The sequence below is a fragment of the Lissotriton vulgaris genome, chromosome 8 (genome assembly GCF_964263255.1).
Source record: "Lissotriton vulgaris chromosome 8, aLisVul1.2, whole genome shotgun sequence".
Lineage (NCBI taxonomy): Eukaryota > Metazoa > Chordata > Amphibia > Caudata > Salamandridae > Lissotriton > Lissotriton vulgaris.
The window spans coordinates 425,737,786-425,763,918 of NC_141696.1; the positions used below are offsets into that span (position 1 = coordinate 425,737,786).

The 26,133-nt window shown below is 46.5% G+C and overlaps 1 protein-coding gene across 2 annotated transcripts in view; it reads right to left on the bottom strand.

Annotated features, from left to right (window-relative positions):
• LOC147697124 (cytoplasmic FMR1-interacting protein 1) overlaps nucleotides 1-26,133 on the bottom strand; it is a 533,654-nt gene that overhangs the window by 305,194 nt on the left and 202,327 nt on the right. For both annotated transcript variants that reach the window (XM_086934191.1, XM_086934192.1), the window contains exons 19-21: nucleotides 9,509-9,585; nucleotides 9,297-9,405; nucleotides 8,657-8,776 (exon numbers count right to left, since the gene is read on the bottom strand). In XM_086934191.1, coding sequence (XP_086790317.1) covers nucleotides 8,657-8,776; nucleotides 9,297-9,405; nucleotides 9,509-9,585 — 306 coding nt within the window. The remainder of the gene's footprint in view (nucleotides 1-8,656; nucleotides 8,777-9,296; nucleotides 9,406-9,508; nucleotides 9,586-26,133) is intronic.

Below are 26,133 nucleotides of genomic sequence, written 5' to 3' on the forward strand. Positions count from 1 at the left end.
AGGTAAGTAACCTATACATCTGATAGAGACTGTTAGCCGCAGATTCCTTAACAAAGAATAGATACCCTAGCCATACCCAAAGGGAAGGAGGGTCTGCGAAATGACCCACCAGCCTGGACTCGACACAGGTTCCCGAGGGGATGAGTCAAATGGACAGGGAACAGAGCCCCGCCTCCCCAGGCAAAAAAGAACTTCCTCATCCAGAAGACCACCAGTCCCAGAGGGGATGCGGGAAGACGAGCAAAGAAGCGGCCTGACCTGCCCGGCAGGAGGAAACAAGGACAAGGCGAAGGGAGGCCAGAGCACCCCAAACCCAGTGAAAGTACCAAGGATCACAACCAGATGTCCCAGAGGCATAGGCAACGCAGAGGAGCACCAAGAAAGAAGAGCTATCCAGAGACTCCTAGGAGAAGAGGTAGAACCAAGGCAAACCCCCCCCCCCCCACCCCCGCTACCCCCCCCCCCCCCCTTCCCCCCAACCGGGAACACACCCAGTGAAGTGAGCATCCAAGCCTGTCACTGCCGGAAGGAAACAGACAAGACCAAACAAAACGATGCCTCGGCAGACGGGAGAAGAAGGGACCAAAGGCACAATGGTGCAGAAGAACAACAGGCCTGCACTGGCATGCACAGCCAGCACCACAGAACGTGGCACCCGAGACAAGCCAGATGACAGCCAAATTTAGAGGCCAAGAAGGGCCCGGACACATCCCACTAAAGGGGCCGTCACACACTGGCCCACGAGAGAAGTGGAAACAGGCATAGTTACACACAAAAACGCATACAGCAGGCCAGCCCAGGCTGGCGACACAGCGATCCAGAAGAAGGACAAACCGTGGCGCAACGCAAGCCACTCCAAAACCGTTACTGTGACGCCACGGAAAGCCGAGGCCCGAAGGACTACCACACCTGCCAGCACATGACAGAGCTATATAATAGCTACCAATACCCCACATAGGGTATGTTACGTCCCAAGACATGGAAACCCTCTTAGGAAAAAGTATCCGCAGCAGAGGAGAGACAAAAAGACCTGCGGAGGAACCGCAGACAGCTTGCCAATCAGCCAACAAGAATACACAGAGGCCTAATCTCAGGGCCAACACGGCTTACCAACAGCCAAAACCACAATTAAAAAAGGGCCGGACCAGCAGCCAACAGCACCAAGTCCTAACAAAAGGACCAGAAGGCACAACAATCACACAGAACACCCACAACCGGGGCTACTCACAACAAGGCCCCTTAACACAATGGAAGAACACCTACCAAAAACCAGAAAGACTCCAGGTCATTGAGAGGGAGGAAGAGGAGGAGGAGGACGAAGCCCCGCCAGAAACCTCTCAATGACAGAGTCCACAGGGCCATGGAACAAAAGCGTGCCATCAAAAGGAAGGTCCACCAGCCGTTCCCTAACGTTCTCCGTGAACACACTATCCCGTAGCCAAACTCTAGTCGCCCGTGCCGGGAAACGGCGGATAGGGCGGTGACGCATGGGCCGCACCACCCCCAACAGGTCGTGGACCGGCCCTCGGGGACAAACTGCGACACTTACCAACAGGTGAGCAACGTTCTTGCGGCCTGGGAGAAGGACGATGTCGGAGATGCAGGCGGCGGTTCTTGAAGCCGTCCGCGGGGGACGGGCGCGGTGACTATGCCGACCTGGACATACGTGCCGAAAGAAGTTTCATCGCGTACTCCCGCCGGGGCTTCGGTTTAATTTGCTGACACTCCTCACAGTCTGTGGAGTCGTGGTGCTCCCTCAAACACCACATGCAGATGGAGTGAGGATCCGTCGCAGAAATCTGGCGCGTGCAAGATGAGCACGTTTTGAAGCCCGAGGCATTCGCACACTGTTCTCAAGAAAACTCTCTGAAACAGGCCAGGATACACGATTCAGGTCCGCGTTGCACGCCAAAAAGAAGAAAAACTGGCATCAGCGCACCGGTGTGGGGCTTATGTGACCTTGCTGATGTCACCCCCACGGAGGACGTCGGGCGGAGTCGCGTGGCCAACATGAAAGGCAGTTACGATCTCTGGTAGAAAAAGAAAAAAACTTTCTTAGGTTCTGTTTTTTTGTTGTGTATGTAAGGGGTAGGTGTTTCAGGCACAAAAACCAGGCAACGAAGTTGCCCCAGAGCCCACAGTCGATTGACTTTATGGACGGGCATCTAGCTGCAAGGATGACATCAACCACCTCGGTCAGCAAGTCAAATAAATTCAGCTGTCACCGCTAAATATCCATGCATGGAGATGTAGGTTATTGTAACTCAGATGCAGGACCCTGCGCTGTTTCTGAGAGAGGAGGTCCTCCTTAAGTGGAATCCTGATCGGAGGACAAAATGCTCATGAGCACTAGTTTCCACACTTTTTTGGCTCATTCTGGGTCAAAAAGAATGATTTAGGCCCAGCCGGTCCTGATCTTCCTCAGTACCTGAGGCAGTAGTGGTAGTGGTGGAAATGCATACAGGAGTTCTTCCTTCTATTACAGTCGCAATGAGTCTTCTAGCTAGTGACTTGGAAGAAACTTCAGAGCGTAGACTATGAGCATTCTCGTTGGCGAATAGGTCTAGTCAGAGCAAACCCTATTTCTTGAAGATTCACTGCTCCACCGTGGAGTGAAAATGCCTCACGTGATCTGCCAGATGACACCTGCTCCATTTGTCTGTTCTGGCATTCAGAGTCTCCACCAGGTGGTTGGGAGCGAGATGTTCTGATGGCCCCAGCCACAGGATCTGAACCCACACCACCCCGTTTGTTGCAGTACAACATGGAGAGTTCAATTTATTCATGAGGACCTGCACCGGTCTCCCTTTGTGTGTAGCAGTGCTGAAGTCAGCACAGGCACAACAGCAAGCCCAAAAGGGCCGACTTCATTGGGGACGAACCCAGCAGTGGAAGTTCAGAACTGGAGGGCCTGTGGCACTGTGGAGCCCAATAGCGCTCCAGAGGCAGCCAGGTATGCACTAAAGATCTGCAACATGGCTTCTTTAAAGGTCCCATTTTAGGTTTGGTCATTGACAACCTAAGGAATTTGGGAAGTACTGGGCAGGTTAGGTTCTGATTTAGGATACATTGGGAGTGCTAGTTACATCTTGACGCCCTTGAGTCTTCTAGCATGACTTTTTGAGGTGGAATGCGTTTGGGACCCGCTTGGATTGCTTGCGCTCATCTCTAGACTTTGACTTACCAGAATACTTCAACTGGGAAGTGAATGTTTGGCAGGAGAAGCTGCAACACCATAACCTCCTTCACAAAAGGGACCTACGCTTCAACAAGGACCTCTTCTAGTGCTCAGCGATGTTCAGCTTTGCCTCCTGGTTCCGAATCACCTGGAGATGCAGGAGACACTTGTTTCACGACTTAAGAATTGTACCACGAACCCAAGCACCCCAGAAAACACTTTTTGTGAGTTAGTGACCAACATCTGTTTCTTGGAGACTTGGCACATTTTGAATCCTGTTGTTTTCGGTGGGGACATTATTCCTTACCACACTGTGAAAAGTCAGAAAACGGATGAAGTCTCACCACGCAGTGACCAGGATCCTACTAAACAAAGACTTAGATGTGAATATTTTTGGATTAAGAAACTTAACTCTGCCCACCCCATTGGGCTTAATGACCGAATTGAATATTCGTGTTTTTTGTAGATTCCACCAATATTAGGCTTGTACTGTATCCGAGACCCCTAATTGAGTTTTTTACATGCATGCCTTTAATTACTGCATTTGTTTTATGTAAACATGTCGTTTATAGTATCTTTTCTAGTTTTGACCATCGGTTTATGGGATATGCTTTAGTTTTTGTCATATTAGTTTTTGTCATATTTCTTGTTTTGACACGGGTTGTTCACCCATAGTATGTTTACATAGCTAACTTCCTTAAAGCCATAGTAGACCTTACCATGTGACCAGAGTATAGCACCTCAGTGATTGGAAGGTTTTCCGATCACGTGACCGGAACTACAATTCCCCAGTCTACTAGTAAACATTTGGCGTGCAACTGTGAGAACGCCAAGACGGTAACAGTTGTATACTCCGTGCAGCAGACCCGATGGTCGCATGTAAGTAGACCCGCCGTTCGGCTGCAAGTTTAAACTACGCGATAATGAATTGAACGATAGGCATAGGGATTTCCCTGAGGCAGTTAGTTATTAAACAGTCATTCTTTATGTTACAGACAGACATCGAGATTTGATAATGTAAGGCTTTCTTAACATGGAAAATATACTTATCATAGCATGTAATGTTTAGCTAAACATGAATGTATCGCCACATTGACTATATGCATTTTTTTAGTATATATGTTCCTTGATTGTGCTAATGTAATTTTGTTGACATTGTGACTATTGGACAGTGAATTAATTGGTCCTGTTTCTTTTCATTTCATAGTCCCCTGACGAAGGGTCTATGCTTTTCGACCCGAAATGCATTGGGTGTTAAAGATGTATTGACCATTGGCAAGATAACCTTTAATGAACTGTGTTACAAAACCATAACGAATGGATAACTAAATGGAACTTTGATTTACAAATGTTGGAATAAACATAGATGAAATTCCCAAAAATGTGGTGAAGAAACCCGAGTGTTTCATTGCAAATTGAGCGCACTCATTTGTGGGAGGGAGTCTATTTCCACACTACATACTGTGACATTATTCCTTACCACACTGTGAAAAGTCAGAAAACGGATGAAGTTGTGAGTGGAGCTCCAGGTCTGCACTAAAGGGCACAGGAAAAATGGAACCAATGTCAAGATGCAGGGGTGGTGCTTATTTGAGGCTCAGCTCTGTCACTTCTGAGGCAGTATGAGGTCACTGAGGAGCACCAGGCAGCGCCTTTTACAGCACATAAGAGCACAGCTGAAAGAACCATAAAAATATTCTAAAGGTGAGGAATCTGCAGTTAGACCTATCAATCAGAAAGACTAGGGCTCTTAGAAGTGCCCTGAGGCACCCCACAAGGCAGCAAGATTAGAGATTAGGACTGAATGGGAGACTGCATCATATTCTGTGGACTGGATCAGAGCAGCACACCTGCCTAGATCCAGGATCATCCTCAGGTAATCAACCATAGCAAGTAATGCAGACTCTCTACTATGGAAGGGACAAAAACCAGACTGAGAGGAGCCCAGGAATGACTGCGTTGATGTGGTGCGATAAATGGAGATGTATGTGCTTCTCCAGTATGTTTGCAGGCAAATGCAAAAGAGAAATAGATTGATAGTTGGACAAAACGGAAGGATCTGCTGAAGGCTTTCTCAATGGGATTACCAGAATGGGGCTGACTGCACATGCAACCTTAAAAAGAAATTCTGGAGGAGAGAGATCCAAATGTGAGCCCAATTTTGTATTAAGTAATAGAGACTATCCAATGCAAAGTGAGCAAAGGAATTTCAGAAAACATAACAGTAGTTAAGGACAAGTGTGAAGGAAATATTTCATGCGTATTTGAGTAACTCTCAGCAGGTTCCTTAAAACAGCATGTAATGTTTTCATTTTTGTCACATACACATTGGGGCAAGGATTAACAAAGGTTGGCAGACTGTTGTAAAATAGGGATTTTGGAAGGAAAATGCCCTGTATGCATCTGTTCATAGCATGTGGTGCAGTAGATTCACGTGTTTTGCATGCTCCTGCCATGTATGTGCTGAGCTTGGATATTACAAGTTACTTTTCTTCAATGAAGCTTCAAGTCACAAAATGCGCATGAGCACCGCCTCCAATTTGGATTGTTTTTCGCTCAGTGGTTGAAAGATGAGAGTGTAGTGTGGAGTCATAATAACTATATGTGCCCTGGGAATTGTTATTTGTTAATTAATGTGTACTGATTATAAAACATGTGCCATCACGGCCAGCTACAGTGGGTACATGTGAATTTACAGCACTAAATGCTATGAACAGATGTTTAAAGGGTAAGTTAAGGTTCTAGACGGGCACTAGAGGTCTTCTTTTGAGACCTTTCAAAAGCACCCTGACTGCAGGAATCCTAAAAAGAAATGTGTGTTCCCTGTTCTGCACATATGCCGCCACTGCTACTAAATAGTGGTGTATTTACCTGTATGCTTAACCTGCCTCCTAAAGATGTAAAAGGTAGGAAATTATGTCCTGCCCCTTAACTTTGAAGGGGTCTAAGTGTCTGAAGAGGCAGTAGCGGACAGGGGGAGTCAGTGGTCCTCTGTTTTTGGATGTAAGGCATCAGTGTCATGTTTTTCACACATACAAGGACTACCTTGTCACGGCTAGTGACCAGAAGGCTTTGAGAGCTAGGTGAATTGCCATGAGCTCCAGGTAGATGTGCCTTTCCTGGTTATGGGTGGGGGGGTGGATCCCAGGTGTCTTGGACAGTCATGTTGATGAGATGTGCACCCAATGCAATGAGTGGTACATTAGTGGTAATGGTCAAGGGCGGAAGAGGGTCCAAGAAAGGCCTGCCTAGCAACAACTTGCTGGTGTTCCACCATTGCAGAGATTGCAGAGTGTTGACCTTTATCAACACTAGATTTTTTCACAGTCCTACAGTGTGCAACCACTGACTTGTTAGGCACTGTTGTAGTGGGTGCTCTGCAATGTGGTGTGCGGGACAACTTCTATCTAAGATGCCATCATACCCCAGACCTTCAGCACAGTTCTTACAGTTAATGGGCAATTAGATCGAAAAAGAGGCAGCAGCTGTTGAAATGCCATAAACCTCTGAAATGTGGGTATGCTTTCCCATGACAGCATTTAGGATCGGGCCCAAGAAGAGTTGGATCTGTTGAGGTAGGAGGTGGGACATCTCTGTGTTTACAGTAAATCCTAAGCTGTGGGGCAGGGTTAGAGCTTTCTGTGTAAGTCATTGCATTCTTCTGCTGCTCTTGTTCAACCAGTCGTTGAGATATGGGAAGCTGCGGATGCCCACTCTCTGTAGAGGAGTGGCCACCACTGCCAGACACCTAGTAAAGACCCTTGGATCGATAGTGACTCAGAAGGATAGTACTGTGAATTGGTAGGGCTGTCCTCTTACCACAAACTGTAGCAACTGATAAGGGTGGGGTGGGTGGGATGTATGGGCATGTGATAGTAGCCATCCTTGATGGCTAATCTCATCATGCAGTCCTCTTGTAAGAGCAGCAGGATGATGTCCTGCAAGGTTGTCATGTGAAGTGCACTGACAAGACGTACTGCTTCTGTGGTCGGAGTTGAAAAATGGGCCGGAGAGTACCACCTTCCTCTGGAATAATGAAGTACATTAGTTAATGCCCTTTCCCAACTTGTATGGGGGTAGGGGCTGCATCACAAGTTTTAGTAGTAATGCTTGGACCTCCTCTTTTTCGAGAATAAGGTGGTGACGACTGAGGTCATATCGTGTGGTGCTATTCTGGGTGGGGAGGTGTTGAAATTTAAGCTGTAGCCCTGCTGGACTACCACTAGTACTCACTGATATGAGATTATTTACACCAAGCATAGGTGTAATCCCTTAGTATCTCTTGACTGGTGGTGTATGATCAGTGTAGAGTATGGGCGAGTCAATTTTTATATGCAGTGGCTCCTTTTCCTGAGCCATGTCTGGTCCTCTCCTTCTTACCTCTGTAACTACGTCTTGAGTACTTTCTATCTGACTGGGAGTCATGGAATGCCTGTTGCTGGTATGTTTGGAGATGACTAGCAGTTGTGAATTTGCCCTGCCGCAAGACTGTTGTCTATGAAAACTCCCCTCGCTGTAGTAGACTGGACGGCACCAACAGACTTCATATTTTCTATATATTCTTATGTTTTATCCAGTATCACATTCATTTGGAGACCAAAAATATGTTCCTCATCTAATGGGACATCAAAGAGGTGCTGTACCGCCGGTTTAAAGCCCGAGATATGAAGCCATTTGTGTCTGCGCAGCAGCTCAGTGGTGCTTACACTGCAGGATTTCAGTGTCCGCGGTGTTGAGGCAACAGTGGATGTTTGCATTGAAGACAATTTTCCGTTTCCACAATCAGCTCGTCACCACTTTACTTGAAGGCATTAGATAGGTGATGTCAAAGTGCCTCCTTCTACTCCCAGTGAAACTTATCATACCTCAGCAGAAAATCTACTAATTGACAATGTGCCATAGGGTGGTTACGCCAATTGCTACATGTTTGCAAGCAGTGTGGAGGGGTTTGCTTTCTTTATCTGGGGATGGGGCATCTCCTGTTGTCTTGGCTGACACACTATCTGGCGGTATGCAAGACCATGAAATCTATTGTACTTCTTCTTCATCCGTGGTGAGATGACTGTGGCCCGATTGGAGCTTTAAAATTGTAAGGGGCGAACTTGAAAATACATTTGAGTATGGGCCAGAAATAAAAAAGGAAAATAGTGCCTGGACAGTAAGTAGTACAAGGACACAAGCAATGAGGCGATATTCCAGGGGAGGGACAAACAGAAGAAGACAAAGAAAAGCTCCCTCAAGCTAACAAATAAAAAGCAAGCAAATGAGTGACAAGAAAGTCAACCAATGGTGAGCAGTGGGCTGACTTTAAGCCTAATGTAAGCTTTTCGCAACCACATAGCTAGTGCTGTACGGTAGGCGAGACATAAATATAAACGGTGGACCAGCAACTGGGTACAAAATTAAAATAAAGATTAGATCAAAACATGGAGAAGTGGGGCTTATCTGTGCTAACAGACATTGGAAAGTAATACTTACAACTATGGAAGTCAGGTCTTCACCTTCAAACCGCCCAATTGCCAGCTCTAGTGACTTGTACATGGCTGCAGTAATCCTCTGAGTAATAAGGCGGTTGAGATCTATTGACCTCCCCAAAAGCTGAATGGAATGATATGGAGAAGAAAAGGTTAGACCACATACTGCTTATGGCATGATGCACAATTAGAAACACAAGGTTTAGGTGCAGGCTTCAATTAAAAAACACAAACACAATATGATGATTCACACAGCCCACAACTGGAAACAACAAAAGTTCCTCACACCTATCTATCAACCATTTGGATTTAGAAACGGAGGGTACTTTTGTCAAATTCTACCAAGTACCCTGTCCGTCTATCCTTAGCTTAAGTGTAAGCACACTTTATTTGGGCACAGCTGATCTATTTTTAAATGTTTCAAACATCAGTTGGCTAAGAACTCTTTTGCCTCAACGCACATTATTTACTGGCGAGGAAACAATTCTTCTTAGTATACACAGATCTTTCACTTTTTAAAGAAAGTTAAAACTTTGAAAAACGGATATAAGGTGACTTTCCCAATGAGTAATAATTGTGATTTGTTTTTATTCTATTATGACCTTGCTTGCGGGAAGAAGATGATAGTAGGGGAGACTGCTCACCTGCACATGCCTTTGCTTCAGCAGTGTCTCATACCGGTTGGATGGTGGTGATGGAATAGTCGCCCCCTGGTTCTTACAGTCAGACCTAAGCCGCTTGTCTAGAAGAAGACTTGAAAATGCAAGAAAAAGGGTGTTAAGATGGAGACAAGAATTCAAATGGAGCTTACACCAAAGGGGATATCATTTGCATGATGCGGTCTTAATACTCTCACCTTCCAGCCAGAACTTTATAGTAGGCAAATATTTGATCAGCTAGCTTGTAGACAAATTGGTCAAAACACAAATTCACCTGAAGGAGAAATTAACAATTGTAAATACTCACAACAGAACACGCATGCTAGGTAAAGAACAGATTTGTATATCAGTCAAGATCCCCAATTAGTCTTGACATAGGGAGAATGTGATCCTTCCTTCATTGTATGACAGGGGCACACTGACACAAACTGGCTTGCCAAGGATCATTGGAGATGACTAATTTCACTTTACTATAACCCCCCTCACCCCTTTCACCCCCATATCAGCCTTCTTATTGTCCCTGTTATTTGAGTAGTGGTCGGTAAAGCCAGGAGAATAATTCGTGGTCCGAGTGCTCTGAGAACATTCATAAAGTTAAACCCAGAGCAAGCCCAATGAATGACGCTGTGTTGAATGCTGCAGGGATGCCAGTCAGGACGGAGGAATCTTACAGATAAATAAAAACATTCACAATCTCACTAACATGTCAATACTCTGAAAATAAGTACTAAAAAGAAGGCTCCATGAGAACAAATGCCTTCTGGTTCACCCAACTGTATATTATGAATTATGTTTTTAAAGCAAGTTTCTATCTACCATATTCTGCAAATTAAATCAAAAACAAAGGGACAATTGAGGAGCGGGGCAATTAAAATGAAATAATTATGGTAGCAATGCTTCTCATCTCCTAAATAACAGTATCTCAATCTTATAATTATTTCAAGATTAGAACTTGTTACTTCCTCCCTCAGCGAACTGCATTGCTGGAAACATCAGTTACGCCCCTTTGCAACACAGTTCCCCATCACTTAACCCATTGCGTGAAGCCTTTAATTCAGCTCTTGGCAACACAGTTATCTACCATTCAAACCAGGTCAATGTAATTATACAGTTTGGCAAGAAATCGCCAATCTGAAGGGAAAAATAAATGTGCCCTAATTTCTACAGCTGATGGGACAGTCCCTTGAAAACACTAATGCAGAAATTCTTGTTATTTGAAGACCATGGGGTATACTGTATCGCAACGTTGGAATACTTTTCTCTTTAAGTAAAATTGTGAACTTTATACGAAGTGTCCAGTGTCCATACAGACTCATATTGACTCATTAGTCTACTAGACTTAGAAACGAGTTTCATCAAGCAGCTGCTACTCTGGGGACCATGCACATTGAAGCAGCAGCAAAGAATTCACAGCTCTATGCTATGCAGATTCAGCCTGGTCTATGAAGTCAATCAGGGCTTCATACATTAACAATTTTAGAACAACATTAAAATAGAGACGCCTCTCTCTTACATGCTATTCTTGATTTTTCATCTACATTCAATCTGGTAGACAAAAATTGAGAAATCATCAATTAAATGAACACCTCTCCCTTTTTTTTTGTAAACATAATTTTATTGCATTTTCAATTATGCATTATAACCAACCAATAGCAGGTTACTTTACTCATGTTAGCATTACCACCACATTGTTGAGAATATGTTTCCCCTTAATGTTATGAACACCTCTCCATGTCATCACTTTGTTCTTCAATAAATATTTTTATTAATGAGGTCAACCAACAATTTACATTTGGGGGTTGAGAACTCCCTAGGAGAGATATTTATTAAATAAGCAACTGGGGAAGCATTTGGGTTATTAGGGACTGTATCTCCTCAGATTGTTAATTAATGACATTTTAAATAACACATTTTTAGATTCTTGGATGGGATTTATTCTAAACCCTTTAAACAAGAAAGGCCCAAGCTGCTTAAGGGTAATTGCTATATTTGATACATAGGATGGACTTAGCAATAACGCTGCTCCAAGATCTTCCTGTTTGGGTAGAAGAGCATAGGCTGTTTCCTCTTTCATAGACTGATTTTAGGCCAAATTCTTGGCCATCGGGTAATATAAAACCCTTGTTGAAGCTTAATAATAAGTGTGTCTGATCAGACAAAATTCTATATGCAGGTTTTATACATTTCACCATCGACAGGGCTATATAAACAACAAAGCTACAGAACTAGGGGTCTTAACTTCTCTCTATTCTGTGCCACAAGAAATTATACTTAATTCGTTAGAACCTGGGCACAGATCAAACTTAATGGCACTGCTGCACTCTGTGCTTTTTACAAATGGACGCTTAAGGTAAAGTGTGCATAAGCTCCACCGCTGTTACATTTATATATTGCGGATTTACATCCATCTCTAACAGATAACCACTCTTGTCGCTCCAATTTAGGTGTTTTTCAGATTCCTGTTCAACAGTACGTAAAAAAGACAGTGCTATTTGACATAACCAAGGTAATCTCACAACACCAACTAGCAGCCCTTAAAATCTACTGCAGATCAAAAAAGCATTCCAGCAGGCTGGGGAAAAGCAATGTTATTATTTTTAGCAGGAAAGTAAAGAAGCAAGGGACATTTTTTTATGGCAATTAGGTAAAACAGCAGTCTATCTATATATACTTTGGAGCTGGGTTACCTAATCGCGAAGGCCATACACACAATCTCACCAGCCTCAACCTAAAGGCTGTCACTCTAGCATCTGCTTTTTGAAAACTGCATACGGTCCGTTCAGGGCCATCTGATGAATTCCTACTTAAGCAGTTGAAGCTAAGCACCTTCCTTCTTCTGTAAGATACAGCTGTGAGGACTTCCCTGAAAAACGGCAAGCTGGTTAGACAATTTATTACATCTTTTTAGGTCCCTGTTTCACCTTGCAAAATGTATACCCCCAATCAAAAATTAGAATGAATGTCTCAATAAACAAATTAATTTCACAAATAGTCAACCATATTCATACGCGGCTTGACATCACAAGGGCAAATAAGAACTTCTAAAAATCCTTAATTTGGGAAGAAAAACAAACTCTGCTGACCTCCGGGAACTCCTTCTGGAGCATCCATCTAAAGAAACTCCTCACTGATCTATTGTTCATTGAATCATGGTCTTTATCTCTGCCTTTCAGAAAATACTTGGTAAACAGTTCTTTCCCCTATCAAGAGTGGCTGATCTCAGTGCCATCTTTTTGGGAGATGCATTAATATTATTCATTGCTTGGACATGACCACCACTTACCTTTTCAACCCTATTCTATTACAACTTAAAATAAATGAAGAGGGGAGAATGGAGTATAAGTATCAGTAATGAGATGTCCATGCATATGAAAGTATAGATAAGAACTAAAATAACCATAGGTGTCCGTGGAGGAGAGTGGGTGCATGTGAATCTACAGCACTACATGCCAAGAACAGATGCTTACAGAGTATGTAACAAACCATTCGAGGCATGTTTAGTTGTAGATAAATATGCTTAGCATAGACTGCAAGCAGTGCCCTCCAAAAAGTGGTGGCTAACCAGTGGGCCCCACCTAGATTAGCTTGTTGGCGTGCTACAACATCCACACAATAGTGCTTGGTGAAGGTGTGCAGTGTAGTCAATGTAGCTGCATTACAAATCTCAGTTATGGGAGTGTTCCCTAAGAAAGCCATGGATGCCACTATTTTACGAGTAGAGGTGCTGTAGGGGGTATAGACAAAGTTCATTTGGTTTTGATATAGCATGTTTGGCTACATTTAATGATCCATCTGGAAATGCCTGATTTTGGAATGGACTTTCCTTTATGAGGGGGTGTATATGCAACAAAGAGTTGTTTTGCGAAAGTCTTTTGTCCTGTCAATATAATACATTAATACTCTTCTGACATCTAGTGAAGGAAGAGCTCTTTCTTCTACAGAATCTGGTTGAGGGATTAAAACAGGCAGTTCAACCGATGGGTTAATGTGGAAAGGGGACACTACTTTTGGAAGGAATTTTGAGTTGTGTAGTTGAAAAATTGGTTAGTGCCTGGAGCTCACTGACACGCCTTAGTTAAGTGATAGGTATTGTGACAGCAACATTTGAAGATAGTAATTGGAGGGGGAAATTGTGTAACAGTTGAAAGGGTGGACCCATAAGTTTTATGAAAATAATATTGAGATTACAAGCGGGTGCAGGTGGGGACTCTCAGTGGTATTACTCAACTGTTCCGAGTTCATGCATGCTTCTGCCTCTGTGTACAGCTCTCTGATCCCCGCAAGGGGTCATGGTCGCGCTTTATAAAACTTTTCAAATAAAATAAATAAGTGTTGCCTGTTTTGTAGATAGGCAAACACTGCCACAAAATGTAGATGTATGGAAGTGTACCCAAGACCTGAGCGTTGTAAATGTAAGAGGTAACAAATAACGTTTTGTACAGATGCATTGAGTGGATAATTTTTTTAGTTACCACAGTAAACAACACATCTTTTCTAATAGGCTGTATAACAAGCTATAGTGGTAGGATTACATGCTACCTTCAGAATAGTCATGTATTCTGGTGACAGATTTAGATATCCGAATTCTAGGATTTCAGGAGCCAAATTGCAAGGTTTAGCTCTTTTTTATCTTAATGTCCGATTTCCCAATTGTTCTAAAACAATATAGAGGAGGGTGGAGTGGATTACACACTGTAAGGATCATAAAATTGTCTCGAACCGGAGCACCTTAATACACGTCCAAACCCTATGGTAAAAAGGTAAAAAGAAAACAATCTAATAATGAAGTTGATGCCCATGTACACTATTACAAAGGGGAGGAGTCACTTTACCTTGTGACTCGAAAAACTTATTTGAAGAAAAACAACTTGCACACATGTGGACCCAACACTAGATGGCAGGCATATGCAAAGAATGTGTATCTACAGCCAAACATGCCTCGAACAGAGCATTACTTGAGGTAATTAACTTGTTCTTCTGATGGATACTTCTAACCTCAGATTCCTCACATGTAGAACAGATATGAAGCAATTCTGAAACAAGTTCCTCCTGAAGCAGAAACCTTATCAAAGGAAAGATGCTATTATCCAGAAGTTTCAGGTACCACACTCGCCAGTCTAGAGCCACTAGGATGAGTTGGACCCGGTTGTTCCGGACCTTCCTCAGAGCAGGCAGAAGAAGCAAGGGCAACAAACATGAGTTCCGACCTCCAATCTAGTCAGAATGTGTCTCCTGGAGACAGCCTTCTTGGAAACTCTGGTCTGCAAATGTTTTGACACTGTGTGTTCTCAACGGTCACAAAAAGATCTAGCAAGGGTTCCCCCCTATTGCTGAAAGGTGCCTTGTGCAACCTCTGGTTGTAACGGTCATCTGTGATCCGCCAGGTACCGCTGGCAGAGTTTGTCCATCGTGGAGGTAAAAGATCCCGGCAGGTGTTCAGGAACAGGGAGATGCCCTGATGCCCCAGTCAACTACAGGGGTTTAGAGCCTCTTGCCACAGGACCTAGGATCCTACTCCACCCTATGTGTTTCAATACCACATGGTGGTGTTGATGCTGTTGATGAAAAACCTCCACCAGCCTCCCTTTGATGGACAGCAGGAAGGTCTATAACGCCAGGTGAATGGCCCGCAACTCAAACAAGTTTATGCAGACTCAGGTTTCCGCTGGAGACGATATTCTTCTGGTTTTACGTCGTCTCGATGACCTCCTCAAGCCAGCAGCATCGGTTTCATCACCACCGTCGGCTCTGAGCAGCAGTCTGCACTGGTACAATTACAGTAAAGCAGCTACCACACCAATTCTTTTTTCAGTCTCCTCAGAAACATGGATGGATTCAGACAGGTTCCCTTGGTGCTGGGGGTCACTGAGAGTTCAGATTCCACTGCAGAGCCCGAATATGCCACCTGGCATAGTCGATGGGCAAGATGCCGGAGGTCAATAGGCCAAGACACCCCAGACCACTCTCACTGAGAACCCAGAACCGAGACTGAATCATAGGGATCCTAGACCCTATGTCCTGGACTGGTCATGACGAACGGAAGGTCCGGGCATGCACTGTAAACAAGACAACGCCTATGAAGGGAAGCCTCTTCGAATGAGTCAGAACTGATTCAGCACATTGATCTCAAACCCCTATGATGTCAGAAGGTAGGCCCTTGCTTGGAGGAGGTGTACTACTGATTGAGGCAAGCCCACCTTCAATAGCCAGTCATTGAAGTAAGGGAATACCAGTATTTCCAACCTCCGAAGATGTGCTGTGACCACCGCCATCATCTTCGTGAAGACTCGAGGGGCATTTGAGAGATGGAAGGGGAAGGAGTGTAAATTAAAAATGCTCCTGAACTACCTTGAAATGCAGGTATCGTTGGTGCTGGAGGATGGACACATAAAAGTAAGCGTCCTAAAGGTCTAAGGCAGCCATCCATTTGCCCAGATTCACGGCAGACTGAACCTGGGCCAGTGTGAGCATCTTGAATGTTCTTCCGCAAGAAGGTGTTCAGAGAGCAAATATCTAAAATAGTACAAAGGCCTGGATCTTTCTCCAGCACAAGAAAATAGGGAGAGTAACAACCAGCCCATTCCTATTACAGAGTCTGGTACCCTTTGTATGGCCCCTTTGGACAGAGGAGTCTGCATCACTTGCAACAAGATGGACAGGCGCTCATCTGACAGGCACTCAAGCGTGGGCAGACCATGCAGAGAATTGGAAAGCAACGGAAAAGGTATAACCCTGTTGAACGATTTGCAGTACTCAACTTATGGACACAGGCCACCACCATTCGAGAAAATGGTTGGTTCTGCCTCACACAGGGTGGACGTGTGCCACTAAGGGTAAACTACAGTGACGTGCAGCCTGATGCTGCAGGGGTTGGTGGAACTTGGAAGGTCACTGACCTGTACATTGTGCCTGATCTTCATCCCCAGCCTCAAAAGGGCTGGGAAGACTGTCACTAGGGGGGAGGCCAAGAGTTGCCTGCATGCCAAACCTCTGGAGTAGCCTCAGAAGGGCCGATACTGACGAGGGAGTAGTATGGTAGGTGTTGCAACGCCCAAAGAGCACCCTATCGGCTTTCTTTGGCGTGCTCCAAGGCAGAATCAGCTTTTTCGCCAAAAGGCGAGATCCATCGAAAGGAATATTCATAAGGGATGCCATCTTCAATAGTCTGAGGTGGAAAGGACCTAAACTCCTGCATGACTGCCAGCATGATATTGCCAACCATGTCCCAGATGCTGGGCATATATTGAACCAAAAGGCAATGTAAGGAAATTGCTCTTTTCGCAGAATCACCCCCACTTTTCTGTCCCACTCTGTGCTAAATGTTACAGGGGTAATGACTTTGAAATGCACCAAGGCTTGCTGGCCAGACCTTAGTGCATGTGCTCTGACCCTTCAAACAGTACACATGTGATTGGTTAATACCCAATTGGCATCAGCTAACGTATCTATAAGTTTCCCACTATATGGTACGATGTGTACCCAGGGCCTGTAAGCAGGGTGTCACCAGTTGGCTGCAGCACTCTTTGTGCCAGCAATGTTGTAACAACGTAAAATATGTCCCTAGCCATTTGCAGCTTAGTCGATCAGGTTTTAAAACTACCACCTCGAATTTGCAAAGTCCACTTTGCTCAGTCACAGTTACCTTTTTAAATATTTCTAAATCACTCCTAAGGTAGGCTTCAGTAGCCCTGAGGCAGGGTGCTGATATTAAAACGGAAGACATGTATGGGTTCAGTGAAAAAGGACTCTACAATAAAAAACATAACATTTGAGTTTTTTCTGTGGGAAGGTTGATTGGCTCGTTGACTAGTATTGAGTGGCTGGCACTTACAACTAAGTAGTGCTAACTTCTAAATGGAACTACCAAAGTTAATACTTCAAGGTATCAAATAAATTGTTAGATTAGACCCCAGCGCCAGGAAGCTTCGGCGTCAGTGCGCTTTACAAATGGCACTTAACATAACATAACATAACATGTTGCTCAAGTCGAATTTAATGTGACTATTTTTCAAAGGACTGCTTTAGAAAGTTGACACTTTGTTACCAAAGTTTTCCAGCAGCCTTTTATGTTGACACCAGCTGCTGCAGCCTAAGGCAGCCTGCTCCCTTCCTGAAGATGAAGTGTGAACAACTCTCTAGAAGGCAACAAAGGATCTGCCATGAGAGGAGGTGTGACCTCCTACTGGCACAATGGCCAGTGCAGTGTGAACCAGAGATGGCGAGCTTCAAAGACCAATCTGCCTCTGATGAGAAAATGTAGCTCCCACTTGTCAAGGACCCCTCTTTTGCTTAGGCCGACAGGCTGGCACGTAAGGAAGGAAAGGGAAACCTGTTGTCAAACCGGTTTACCAAAGGGAGTGTTTAATCCCAAGGTAGCCACACCTCTGGGGCGGGATTAGTAGCTCCAGACCCCAAGTGTCTAGCCAAACTGGCAGTGACCAGGTAGGTCGAGTCACCCATGGGAGCCCATTAGCTAGTTAATCTCCTAAACTCCCCAAGCTTGTAGATGGTATAAAAGTGGTACCCCTGGCACCAAGAACTCAAACAACTGCTAGACCAGAGAAGACAGAAGAAAACTGTGCCTGCTGATCCATTGGACTGAACAAAGAAGTGGTGGCAGACAGACTGCATCTGCTGCACCAGAGCCTTAAAAAATAAAAAAATAAAAGAGGACAGAGCCTACAGTTGAGGAAGTGGAGACAGTTCCCAAGGGCTGAACCAACTATCCACATGTCAATGAGCCCAGAGTGTTTTCCCAGCACTAGTTGGGCTAGTTCCCTGTTCCGCCAAAGGTCCACAAAAGACTAAAAGAGCCTTCTTGCAAGTGACCAGCTGCCCAGCAATTGGACTTGCCCTTGTTCATGCTGGTGCATGCTGAGAACGTGAGTTCTTGCCCTTGCACAGTGACAGAGTGTACTCCTCTCCTAGTCCCAACCGAAGAAAGCAGAGTTGATGGAGATGATTTTCCCCATACTACGATAACCATTTGTATATTGACTTACTAGAGGCCAGTGTGGTTGATACTTCCCTTGACACTGGGTTGGCGTCCCAACCCAATCCACCTCCAGGCCACTAATGGACGAAAGTGCGAAAAGTTGGTCCGCGACATATAGATTAACTTCACGATCACAGATCACCTTTGGGTTCACGACAGTGCATTCTTCACATGGCTTGGGGTCATTTTCCGAGCCCAAATAAAAGCACTCTCAACCCTGTCTATCACTGGCATCTGCTTCTGACAGTAGCAGCATGTTCGAACCCTGCAGTTTTAGGCTGAACTTTATTCCCTGGCACAGTGGATTTGAATTTTTGATGAAAAATTGTCACTGACAAACAAGCATTAGAAATGCAATAGGTCTCGCAGCATTAGAGTTAGTGCTTTTAGAATTGTTTATGGGTTTTTTTGTAAATCTTTAGCATGAGGTTGAGGGTGAGTGAGGGTGAGTGAGGGTGAGGGGTTGAGGGTGAGTGAGGGTGAGTGAGGGGTTGAGGGTGAGGGTGAGTGAGGGGTTGAGGGTGAGTGAGGGGTTGAGGGTGAGTGAGGGTGAGTGAGGGGTTGAGGGTGGGTGAGGGGTTGAGGGTGAGTGAGGGTGAGGGGTTGAGGGTGGGTGAGGGGTTGAGGGTGGGTGAGGGGTTGAGGGTGAGTGAGGGGTTGAGGGTGAGTGAGGGTGAGCGAGGGGTTGAGGGTGAGTGTGAGTGAGGGTGAGGGTGAGTGAGGGTGAGGGTGAGTGAGGGGTTGAGGGGGAGTGAGGGTGAGTGAGGGGTTGAGGGTGAGTGAGGGTGAGTGAGGGGTTGAGGGTGAGTGAGGGTGAGGGGTTGAGGGTGGGTGAGGAGTTGAGGGTGAGTGAGGGTGAGTGAGGGGTTGAGGGTGAGTGAGGGTGAGTGAGGGGTTGAGGGTGAGTGAGGGTGAGGGGTTGAGGGTGGGTGAGGGGTTGAGGGTGGGTGAGGGGTTGAGGGTGAGTGAGGGTGAGGGTGAGTGAGGGTGAGGGTGAGTGAGGGTGTGTGAGGGGTTGAGGGTGAGGGTGAGTGAGGGTGAGTGAGGGTGAGTGAGGGTGAGTGAGGGTGAGTGAGGGTGAGTGAGGGTGAGTGAGGGTGAGTGAGGGTGAGTGAGGGGTTGAGGGTGAGTGAGGGTGAGTGAGGGGTTGAGGGTGAGTGAGGGTGAGTGAGGGGTTGAGGGTGAGTGAGGGTGAGTGAGGGGTTGAGGGTGAGTGAGGGTGAGGGGTTGAGGGTGGGTGAGGGGTTGAGGGTGGGTGAGGGTGAGGGGTTGAGGGTGAGTGAGTGTGAGTGAGGGTGAGTGAGGGTGAGTGAGGGTGAGTGAGGGTGAGTGAGGGTGAGTGAGGGGTTGAGGGTGAGTGAGGGTGAGTGAGGGGTTGAGGGTGAGTGAGGGTGAGTGAGGGGTTGAGGGTGAGTGAGGGTGAGTGAGGGGTTGAGGGTGAGTGAGGGTGAGGGGTTGAGGGTGGGTGAGGGGTTGAGGGTGAGTGAGGGTGAGTGAGGGGTTGAGGGTGAGTGAGGGTGAGCGAGGGGTTGAGGGTGAGGGTGAGTGAGGGTGAGGGTGAGTGAGGGGTTGAGGGGAGTGAGGGTGAGTGAGGGGTTGAGGGTGAGTGAGGGTGAGTGAGGGGTTGAGGGTGAGTGAGGGTGAGGGGTTGAGGGTGGGTGAGGAGTTGAGGGTGAGTGAGGGTGAGTGAGGGGTTGAGGGTGAGTGAGGGTGAGTGAGGGGTTGAGGGTGAGTGAGGGTGAGGGGTTGAGGGTGAGTGAGGGTGAGGGGTTGAGGGTGGGTGAGGGGTTGAGGGTGGGTGAGGGGTTGAGGGTGAGTGAGGGTGAGGGTGAGTGAGGGTGAGTGAGGGTGAGGGTGAGGGTGAGTGAGGGTGAGTGAGGGTGAGTGAGGGTGAGTGAGGGTGAGTGAGGGGTTGAGGGTGAGTGAGGGGTTGAGGGTGAGTGAGGGGTTGAGGGTGAGTGAGGGTGAGTGAGGGGTTGAGGGTGAGTGAGGGTGAGTGAGGGGTTGAGGGTGAGTGAGGGTGAGTGAGGGGTTGAGGGTGAGTGAGGGTGAGGGGTTGAGGGTGAGTGAGGGTGAGGGGTTGAGGGTGGGTGAGGGGTTGAGGGTGGGTGAGGGGTTGAGGGTGAGTGAGGGGTTGAGGGTGAGGGTGAGTGAGGGTGAGGGTGAGTGAGGGTGAGTGAGGGTGAGAGGGTGAGTGAGGGTGAGTGAGGGTGAGTGAGGGTGAGTGAGGGTGAGTGAGGGTGAGTGAGGGTGAGTGAGGGGTTGAGGGTGAGTGAGGGTGAGTGAGGGGTTGAGGGTGAGTGAGGGTGAGTGAGGGGTTGAGGGTGAGTGAGGGTGAGTGAGGGGTTGAGGGTGAGTGAGGGTGAGTGAGGGGTTGAGGGTGAGTGAGGATGAGGGGTTGAGGGTGGGTGAGGGGTTGAGGGTGGGTGAGGGTGAGGGGTTGAGGGTGAGTGAGTGTGAGTGAGGGTGAGTGAGGGTGAGTGAGGGTGAGTGAGGGTGAGTGAGGGGTTGAGGGTGAGTGAGGGTGAGTGAGGGGTTGAGGGTGAGTGAGGGTGAGTGAGGGGTTGAGGGTGAGTGAGGGTGAGTGAGGGGTTGAGGGTGAGTGAGGGTGAGGGGTTGAGGGTGGGTGAGGGGTTGAGGGTAAGTGAGGGTGAGTGAGGGGTTGAGGGTGAGTGAGGGTGAGTGAGGGGTTGAGGGTGAGTGAGGGTGAGGGGTTGAGGGTGAGTGAGGGTGAGTGAGGGGTTGAGGGTGAGTGAGGGTGAGTGAGGGGTTGAGGGTGAGTGAGGGTGAGGGGTTGAGGGTGGGTGAGGGGTTGAGGGTGGGTGAGGGTGAGGGGTTGAGGGTGAGTGAGGGTGAGGGTGAGTGAGGGTGAGTGAGGGGTTGAGGGTGAGGGTGAGTGAGGGTGAGTGAGGGTGAGTGAGGGGTTGAGGGTGAGTGAGGGTGAGTGAGGGGTTGAGGGTGAGTGAGGGTGAGTGAGGGGTTGAGGGTGAGTGAGGGTGAGTGAGGGGTTGAGGGTGAGTGAGGGTGAGGGGTTGAGGGTGGGTGAGGGGTTGAGGGTGGGTGAGGGTGAGGGGTTGAGGGTGAGTGAGGGTGAGTGAGGGTGAGTGAGGGGTTGAGGGTGAGGGTGAGTGAGGGTGAGGGTGAGTGAGGGTGAGGGTGAGTGAGGGTGAGTGAGGGTGAGTGAGGGTGGGTGAGGGTGGGTGAGGGTGAGTGTGGGTGAGTGTGGGTGAGGGATTGAGGGTGAGGGGTTGAGGTTCTGTCATCAGACTTTGACCCAGAGCAGGAGTCAGAAATGCAGAAAACAAAGAAAGCAAAAATGGCAAACCCTGCACGATTGAGATTGTCACAGGAGTGGAAGGAAGAGGCGTGAGGTAGAATCCAGAGTAAGCAGCCTTGGTATTAAGCAGCGATCTCTTAAGAAAAACTTTTGGAGTTACACTTTCAATTTTTATAATCGAATTAAGCACTGGGGTTAGATAGATGTGTGTGTGGGCCGAAGGGCGTTATGTTGCGATGGCCTTGCATGACGTGCAGATAAATCAGTTGTGTTTAATCATCTGTGGGCTGTCTGACGTGTTCTGGCGTTTGTTTGATGTTGGGCTGCTGATGTGTCACATGGGCGGGCAGGCCAGTGTCTCACAGTGGATTCTGCTTGTATATCCGGGTTTTCCTTTGTGTTGTTGGGGGTGGCTTTACATGGCACTGGGAGGTGTTTGCATTGAGCGGCTGCCTGGACGGACAAAAGGTGGTGCTTAGCGGGACAACGAATGCTGCCTTCTCTTTTGTTTTGGTGCTGTCATGTATGATGGGGTCCGCCTGAAATGACGTTGTTAGGGACGTGTGTACAGCATCGGTGAATCGACTACCACGGTTGAAGATCTGGAAGGCTTTCCTTCTCTGACGCTGGTTCTGGTCTCTGTGGCGGCTCCCTGTCCCTCGGAGCGAAACAAACAAGGCATCTTTGTGCTTTTCCCCTTGACCCAGTAAGCGCAGCACGGCTTATTATGGCGGACTTAAATGGCGCTCTGGATTGAGGTATTGAGAGCAGAGGGGGAGGGGCGGGGGGACCTTATGCAAGATCCGGATTCGTTGTAGGTGCAATTGGCGTTGGAAGCAGAAAGGAAAGATTGTTGATGCCTTCTGGTTAAGGGCCCCATCAGGATGTGTTTGGGTGGTGAACATGGAGGAAGTGCCGCCCGAGCATGAATACGTGTTACTGGGTATTCTGTTTACCACTGTGCCATGCCGTTCTGAATCTGTCCCTAATCTGTCGTCAAATGTTCTAACAGGGGGTTATACTGGGGGTTGAATAACAAGACGGACGGACGGAAGAGAGGGGAGGGGGGAGGAGAAATGCGACACGGAGGGAAGGGGAGGGGGCGGAGCGGGGAGGGGGCGGAGAGGGGAGAGGTGCGGGGAGGAGAAATGCGACACGGCGGGAGGGGGCGGAGCGGGTAGATTGTTGATGCCTTCTGGTTAAGGGCGTCATCAGGATGTGTTTGGGTGGTGAACATGGAGGAAGTGCCGCCCGAGCATGAATACGTGTTACTGGGTATTCTGTTTACCACTGTGCCATGCCGTTCTGAATCTGTCCCTAATCTGTCGTCAAATGTTCTAACAGGGGGTTATACTGGGGGTTGAATAACAAGACGGACGGACGGAAGAGAGGGGAGGGGGGAGGAGAAATGCGACACGGAGGGAAGGGGAGGGGGCGGAGCGGGGAGGGGGCGGAGAGGGGAGAGGTGCGGGGAGGAGAAATGCGACACGGCGGGAGGGGGCGGAGCGGGTAAACAAACGCGGACGTGCACGCGCCCGTGACTTTTAAGGTCAATGCGCATGCGCATAAGCTTAATGCGCATGCGCATTGACCTTAAAAGTCACGGGCACTGCAAGGAATCGCCACGATTCCTTGCAAGTTAGATAAAGAGTCGATGAGCCCCTATAGTCTCGCTTGCTCGATGCGCATGCGCATCGACAGGCGAGACCTAAAAAGAGTGGATCACTGGATGCACGATCTGTCACTTCCAGGAAGGAACATGGAGGAAATCAACATGAAGCCACACAGCACATGGGGACACTGCTGGGTAACCTTACACATCCAGTCTGGCACCTGGGGATATTCTACAGGTGGGGAATCAGCTGTTAGAATTAACCATCAGAAAAAAGATTCTGAATTAGGTGCTGGTCAAAAATGTCAACCTTTCAATAAAATACCCAAATAGCACCAATGTTCCATTTCAGCTTTTCCTGAATGGGTTACCTCCTTTGGAAAAGTGCATGAATCAACACAATGTAAACTTTCACCTGTGGGTTTATGCTAAGATTGCTAGGATTTCAATGTAATGGGGGTATAGAGAGTGAGGATGAGATAAAAACAAGAGGCAAGTCCCTGGATTATCTGTGACTAGTGTATCACTGATCCTGATAAGCTGCCACTTCTCTGTTATCTCTCTATTTTGCCATTGTAATCTCAGTGTAGAAGCAACAATTTTAGTATACATTAAGCACTTTCTTTTCAACCTGCGCTCTTCTTGTGAAGTGGCACTTTAATGCGCCTTACACCACCTTAAGAGACTTGCGTATATTCTGGTACAGGAAAAGTGACCAACAAAGTCTTATTGAAAGTGCCTATTTTCCAGGAAAAATAAAGCCAGCATGAGTTAAGTATTTGGAAAATGCACTTCCACCACATTCACCCCTAAAACAAAATGCAATATACTTCAGAAATTACCTTTGAGATTTCAGTACCCTGCTGAAGTGTCAAACCGAAGGATTGCTTCTTTGTTGTGGCTTGCCTGAATTTATATGTATAAAGAGAAGGTTTTGTGACTTTAGAGACTCCATGAGTAGCCAGAAACACTGAGTATATCTGTTTAGTATGGACGGATAGCTTCATGTAAGGGCTTGTAAATGAGGAAGCAAATATTAGCAGTGATTTTTGCCGTTATAGATAACCAGTGGAGGTTGTGAAGTATGAGATCGATGTGGTCGTATACTCCTGGGTAGGGAACTTGCCTTGTTTAGAATGACTTTAAGGGGGCAATTGACGTTTAGTGAACTCCTGCTAAAATTGCATTTCTGAAGTCTAGTCTTGAGAAGACTACAGCATGGACTTCTATTTTAAGATCATCAGTAAAATGGCAAGGTGCATTTTCTTGAAGGTATGAAGGTGGGCGTAGATGGGTTGTGCCACATTGTTGATGTGTGGGATTAATATACACGTATAATCCAAAGTGAAACCTAAAGATTTCGCAGATGGTTGATGTTGTTGAAAAACTCTATAAGTTCATGGATTTCAGGAGATTAGAACCAAATTTATACTGGAGGGATGTTGAAAGAAGGAGGAATTCTGTTTTCGGAGGGTTCAGAAGATGGGACGTTCTCATGCATTCATTTGTGTACGTGGAATAGGCAGCATCTTAGAGCAGAGATATCTTTGTTTGCTGATGTTTTTTCAAGTTCAATTGTTTATCGTTGGTGTATGGCGACAGCTCATTTTCTTAAGGTTAGTCTTAAGGGCTCCATGTTTAGACTGAATACATTTGGAATCAGTCCTTGAGGGACTCTACAAAACATTCTGGTGGTGGTTGAGGTGTCTTCTCCCAACTTCACTAACTGGGATCTGTTGATCAGAAAGGATGTAAACAATGTAGGGCGTGGTCAGGGAAGCCCAAGAAATGCTGAATGTCTGATGTAGCCCTCGATGATTAACTATGCCAAAGGCTGCAGATTGTTCGAGAAGCTCTTCTAGATAGAAGCTTCTTTTGTCCAGAATACGAAATACATTGTCGGACACCACTATGGCTACTGTTTTAATGCTAGAACCTGGTCTGAATCCGGACTGGTAGATGGCTAGGACATGTTCTTTTGAGATTCTGTTGTTCAGTTGGTTGGCCACTATTTCTGCTATGGCTACTGTTTTTTTTCTATGGCTTTCCCTAGCTATGACAGGTGAAATACTGGTCAATAATTTGCTTTATGACTGGGGTCGCGCTAAGATATTTTGACTATGGGGGAGATGTACTGGTCTTCAGTGCAGTTGGGAACAAACCTTGATCTAGTGAGGCATTGATCAGGTCAAATCATATATCTTGAAAGATATGGAAAGTAGACTTGAGTAATTTGGCTGGTAAACAGTTGCAAAAGTAGTTTGCGAGTCTCAGGTATTTTATGTAATTTCTTGTTCCTCAGCGGGGATGTGTGATAAAGTATTTCAGAAATGGAAATATTTTGGGAAGGGAGGAGTGGAAGAGACGTCTATATCAAAGTTGATTTTTATTAGACTAATTTTCTCCATGAAAAAAAGTGTTTTTCCTTTATATTAGATATAATAATTTCTGCATGTCGGGCTGAGATTTTGATATTCCATAAGTGTGAGTGTGCTAAGCAGTGTGAGAACAATATTTGCTCCTGAATGCAAGTAGATTTAGCAGAAGAGACAATGGATTTGTATTCTTTCCATCATATCTTTTAGCTTGGATGGCCATTTGGTCCAATTTTGAATTCCTCCATTCAGTCTCCAATTTTCTCAGCCTGCTTCTTGCTTGGGTTAAAGACTCTGAAAACCAGGGTTATAGAGTTTTTGAGTTGCTGACTCTAGCTGTAATGGTTTCTCATTGCTGTAAGTGCCACCCTTGATAGTCTTACAGGGATTAGATTGCTGATTTTGTGGGTAATATAGCCATGGAGAATTAAAGAGGTGAACTTTTTCAGTTGACAAATGACTTGTTTTGACTGGCTTGGTAGCGTATGGGTTGGAATTATTGAAAATGCGAAATGGGATAGGCATGTGGTCACATCAATTTATGACCTATTGAATGCTTGCAT